General features: G+C 47.5%; 1 protein-coding gene across 1 annotated transcript in view; it reads left to right on the top strand.

Annotated features, from left to right (window-relative positions):
• The window catches only part of reln (reelin), a gene marked incomplete at its 5' end in the record, with an annotated part of 170,994 nt that overhangs the window by 27,017 nt on the left and 137,977 nt on the right, over positions 1–6,000 (top strand). Inside the window, 1 exon segment of the mRNA XM_084335295.1 lies at positions 380–1,569. Within this exon segment, the coding sequence (XP_084191421.1) occupies positions 380–1,569 (1,190 nt within the window).

Below are 6,000 nucleotides of genomic sequence, written 5' to 3'. Positions count from 1 at the left end.
AAAGAAATGAGACTACCTTAGAGACTACCTCGGAGACTACCTCGGAGACTACCTCGGAGACTACCTCAGAGACTACCTCAGAGACTACCTCAGAGACTATACCTCGGAGACTACCTCAGAGACTACCTCAGAGACTACCTTAGAGACTACCTCAGAGACTACCTCAGAGACTATACCTCGGAGACTACCTCGGAGACTACCTCGGAGACTACCTTAGAGACTACCTCAGAGACTACCTCAGAGACTATACCTCGGAGACTACCTTAGAGACTACCTCAGAGACTACCTCAGAGACTATACCTCGGAGACTACCTTAGAGACTACCTCAGAGACTACCTCAGAGACTACCTCAGAGACTATACCTCGGAGTCTACCTCAGAGACTACCTCAGAGTCTACCTCAGAGACTACCTCAGAGACTACCTCAGAGACTACCTCAGAGACTACAGAGACTACCTCAGAGACTACCTCAGAGACTACCTCAGAGACTACCTCAGAGACTACCCTCAGAGACTACCTCAGAGACTACCTCGGAGACTACCTCAGATACTACCTCAGAGACTACCTCAGAGACTACCTCAGAGACTACCTCAGAGACTACCTCAGAGACTACCTCAGAGACTACCTCAGAGACTATACCTCAGAGACTACCTCAGAGACTACCTCAGAGACTACCTCAGAGACTACCTCAAAGACTACCCTCGGAGACTACCTCAGAGACTACCTCAGAGACTACCTCAGAGACTACCTCAGAGACTATACCTCAGAGACTACCTCAGAGACTATACCTCAGAGACTACCTCAGAGACTACCTCAGAGACTACCTCGGAGACTACCCTCGGAGACTACCTCAGAGACTACCTCAGAGACTACCTCAGAGACTACCTCAGAGACTACCTCAGAGACTATACCTCAGAGACTACCTCAGAGACTATACCTCAGAGACTACCTCAGAGACTACCTCAGAGACTATACCTCGGAGACTACCTCAGATACTATACCCTCAGAGACTACCTCAGAGACTACCTCAGAGACTATACCTCAGAGACTACCTCAGAGACTACCTCAGAGACTACCTCAGAGGACTACCTCAGAGACTACCTCAGAGACTACCTCAGAGGACTACCTCGGAGACTACCTCAGAGACTATACCTCAGAGACTATACCTCAGAGACTAACCTCAGAGACTACCTCAGAGACTACCTCAGAGACTACCTCAGAGACTACCTCAGAGACTACCTCGGAGACTACCTCAGAGACTACCTCGGAGACTACCTCAGAGACTACCTCAGAGACTACCTCAGAGACTACCTCAGAGACTACCTCAGAGACTATACCTCAGAGACTACCTCAGAGACTATACCTCAGAGACTACCTCAGAGACTACCTCAGAGACTACCTCAAAGACTACCTCAGAGACTACCTCAAAGACTACCTCAGAGACTACCTCGGAGACTACCTCAGAGACTATACCTCAGAGACTACCTCAGAGACTACCTCAGAGAGTCGCACAGAGAGTTCCGGGCTGCTCCGAGCGAAGCTTCTTCAAATCTAGGCATCAGCATTCAAAGTGGAATAAGAGAAAGATATGGGGGAGGCTGGGCAGCTCAAGCCACATCAGAAGTTGATGTGCTTTTAAGACGCCGGCTCTCAGGAGCTGAGGAAATGAAAGCTATCTAAAGCAGGGTTACGGTCCACGGAGGTGAGGGAGGAGGGGGTTGGAGGGAGAGAGGAGAGAGAGAGAGGAGAGAGAGAGAGAGGAGAGAGAGAGAGAGAGAGAGAGAGAGAGAGAGAGAGAGAGAGAGAGAGAGAGAGTGGGGGATATTATAGAGAGATTGTCATGTAAATCGGAGATGGAACGATAAGGAGAAGCTGAAGAGTGGAGAGGGAATGGGAGGAGAGAGGAAAGAAAAGGGGAATAAAGTTCTGACATGCTGCAATTTCTCTTCCCCCCCCCCTCTCTCTCTCTCTCTCTCTCTCTCTCTCTCTCTCTCTCTCTCTCTCTCTCTCTCTCTCTCTCTCTCTCTCTCTCTCTCGTTAATTGAGAGCTGAAGCGGCAACGGAGACAGGTGTTTGTTTTCATGTTTCCACCCCAGTGCTCTTAAAAGTCAGACATAAGTGTGTGTGTGTGTGTGTGTGTGTCTGTGTGTGTGTGTGTGTGTGTGTGTGTGTGTGTGCGTGCGTGCGTGCGTGCGTGTGTGCGTGTGTGTGTGTGTGTTCTCGTGCGTGTGTGTGCATGTGTGTGCATGTGTGTGCGGTGTGTGTGTGTGTGTGTGTGTGTGTGTGTGTGTGTGTGTGTGTGTGTGTGTGTGTGTGTGTGTGTGTGTGTGTGTGTGTGTGTGTGTGTGTGTGTGTGTGTGTGTGTGTGTGTGTGTGTGTGTGTGTGTGTGTGTGTGTGTGTGTGTGTGTGTGTGTGTGTGTGTGTGTGTGTGTGGATCTGGAAGAGGATTTGTCTGGCTGTGCTGGTGGAAGCCTGGCCCCAGACACACTACTCCCCCTGCTAACACAGGCACTTTCTGCTGTGCCAGCACTCTCTCTCCTTCCCTCAATCTCTCTAGCTTCCCCTCCGTTAGCTTTGATCTACGCCCAGTTTACCCCCATTCATTCTCCACTAACCAGCGCTCTCCTCACATTTCAGCCGGGGCTCTTTTTCCCCCGTATTTCCAATTGTCCCCTCCCCTGTCTTGAACGTTGCTCGACTATGCCTCCCACTGGTCGGTCGTAGGGAGGATAGAAGCCTTGCATCACGTGTCCCCTCCGGTACACCAGGAGGCAGCCTGTCGCATCTTTTCACCAGACAGCGCGGACTCTCAGTGGCGAGGAGTAACACATGGGAGGCTCACACTACCCCCGTCACTTCCTGTCTCTGTTGTGCAGGCGTCCCCAACTGACCTGTAGGAGTCGCTGTCCACAACATCCAAATCCCTACCCATCGATTTCCACCTGCTAACTCTGCCAATTGAAATAGTATGACGACTGGCCCAAGCCGCAGGCAATGCTGACACCGGGATTTGAGACCAGAGTCTCTTGTATTGGTGACGAGCACAATCTCCGCTGCGCCACCCAGCCGCCTGAAAAAGATTTTATTTACATTTTTTATATATCAGATATGAGTAATTTTTACGGACTCTAATATATATATTTTTTTTTAATCTTTTTCCCCCTCCATTTTCCTCCGATTTTCTCCCATCCCAATGTTAGTCGTTATGCCAATTCCCAATCCCCTTCCTGGTCGCTGCGCACTTACCCCCCACAGTCAGATCATCTGGGAGAGTGGAGGCTATCACGTGCTTCCTCCGACACATGTCCAGCCAATCAACCGCTTCTTTTCACCTGGCAGTGCGGATTCTCATTGAGAGGGTGTAGCGTGTGGAAGGATCACACTATCCCACTCAGGTCCCATCCGCGCTTAGCAGGCGCCCCGACCGAACTGTAGGAGTCGCTGTTTACAACGACCCGGACCCACCCCGCCAGCTTCTCCCACCCTCTAATACAGCCAATTGTATTAGTGTGAACGACCAGCCAAGCTGGTGACAACCCCGGAGCTGTGAGCTGGATTCGAACAGGCGAATCTCACAGCTCTGGGGTTGGTGACGAACGCAATCTCCGCTACGCCACCTAACCGCCTGGGACTCTAATCTTTCTAAAAATAGTTGTGGTATTGTAGATTTTTCGAGTAATACATTTTTTTTCATTGGTATAATGTGCTAGTGAGTCAATTTGTCATATGGCGTTACATGAAGGCTATTCTGTACAAAATGTAAAAGTGGTGTACTGTATTTTAATTATGTATGTCTATTTATCAGCATTCCTCATCAATACACATTTCTAGCTCTTCCTTGTGCAAATTTGTTACATTTTGCATAATTCTTCGTAATCAAAACTCATGGTAAAACGATTGCACTAAATTTGACTGTCCTTCTAATTCATTTTGGCAAACCTTCTTATAAAAACACCAAAATGCTAGAAACATTTGGTGACACTGTTATTCATCTGTCCAATTGATGATTTTAACATTTCTTACCAAAAAGCCTTCATAATGTAAATAATGTCATAATTGTGAAAGTCACACCAAATGATATTCCGTCACACCATGTGATGAATCACACCACACAACAATCTGTAATGCAAGAACGTGTATTTAATCCATTTAACAAACAACCAAAAATAGTTCAAAGACATATGATTGATATCAAGCGTTCAAATATATAGTATAATCACCTTGAAAAACTGTTTAAAACAGGGCGGCTGAGTGGCACAGTGGGCAAGGCGCTCTCCACTAACGCATGATACGCTGGGTTCGAGCCCAGCTCTCGCCGTTGCTACCGGCTTGGCCGGCCGTCATACTAACACAATTGGCAGTGTTAGAGGGTGGGACAGCCGGTGGGTGGGGATTGGACGTTGTGGACAGCGACTCCTACAGGTCGGTTGGGTGACGCCGGTGTGGCGGAAACAGGAAGTGTCGGGGGTAGCGTGAGCCTCCCACGCGTTACTCCTCGCTACTGAGAGTTCGAGCTGCTGCGGTAAAAAGATGCGACAGGCTGCCTCCTCGTGTACCGGAGGGGACACGTGATGCAAGGCTTCTATCCTCACTACAGCCGACCAGTGGGAGGCATAGTCTAGCAACGTTCAAGACAGGGGAGGGAAGAATTGGATAATACGAAATTGGGATGGGAGAAAAATAGAAAATAAGGAGAAAAAGTGGATAAAAAATACATTGTATCAGGCTGGACTTCCATCTCATGGTTAAATGAGCCTTATGTAGATGACGAGTTCAAAGTTCAAAATCTTTTGTAGATCTCTCTTCTTTGTCCTGTATTTTAACTGTGCATTTCTCCACAATTCCCCAAGTATTTCTGTTCTTGATGGTGGTAGAGAATTTACTCAGAATGTTTGTAATTGCCCTGTCAGTTTCTCCTCTTGGTATCTCTAATGAGACCAATTCAAGATAGATATTTTAGAAACATGGACAAAAATTATCAGATCAATTTTGAATTAAAATGTAATTGACTTATTATAATAATCGGGACAACATTCACACTAATGACTTGTTTTCTCAGACCCCATGTCAAATCTTACTATTTCTTTCACTATTTGGGACATTTTACACAATTCCTGTCAGTCTATGGAACACATCTGTAGTTTTTTTTTAGTTTTTTTTATTCATTGTTTTGTATTTCTAATCAAGTACTCTAGAGCAGCATTTTCTGCACTTCCAGATTCCAAGCTGTTTTTGGCTGGGCTCCGCCCATACTCGCAATGCACTTTGAGTGACAGTCACCCACAGTCTGCTCTCGCAGATAACATTGGGGGGAGAGAGAGAGATAGAGAGATAGAGAGACTAATTAATTTTGCCACAGGGGGGCATAATCCCACGGGACAATGCATTGGTAACTTGTTTCAAATGACAATATATACCCCCTGTGAATATTATTGCACAGATCAGAATATGCGTGGGAGCGTGTGCTATGATATTTTGCAACAAGTTGACGTGACGCGAGTGCTGATACGAGAGAGCGAGAGAGAGAACGAGCGAGCGAGAGAGAGAGGGGGGAGATAGAGAGGGAGAGAGAGAGAGGGAGAGACAGATAGAGAGAGGAGAGAGAGATAGAGAGGGAGAGAGAGAGGAGAGATCGCTCCGAGAGCACGCATGTGTAAATTCTCAGAGACGAGTCGCACCATATGAGATCCTCTCTCTCCGTCTCCCTATCTGTCTGTCTCTCCCTCTCTCTCTCTCTCTCCTTCTCTCTCTCGCTTTTTCTCTCTTTTGAGGAAGTGTCAGTGACAGGGAAACCGCTTTAGCATTATTTCCACTCGCTCCGTTGTTGAGCAAATTGTTGATTGTGGGCGGTGGCTACAACCAGAAGCTGAGGTATGCAGATCAGAATCCTTACACGTCACAGGTACGCTAAATTCAGAATGGCTTAGTTCACTGGGGGAAGACCTTGTCTCTCAGAATTTGAGACATCGACAGTGTTGGTACAACCCCACATTGCTAGAA

This window comes from Notolepis coatsorum (genome assembly GCF_963971535.1).
Source record: "Notolepis coatsorum genome assembly, chromosome: 18".
Classification (NCBI taxonomy): domain Eukaryota; kingdom Metazoa; phylum Chordata; class Actinopteri; order Aulopiformes; family Paralepididae; genus Notolepis; species Notolepis coatsorum.
The sequence above is the reverse complement of the archived record's forward strand: the minus strand, read 5'-3'. Positions and strand labels throughout refer to the sequence as shown.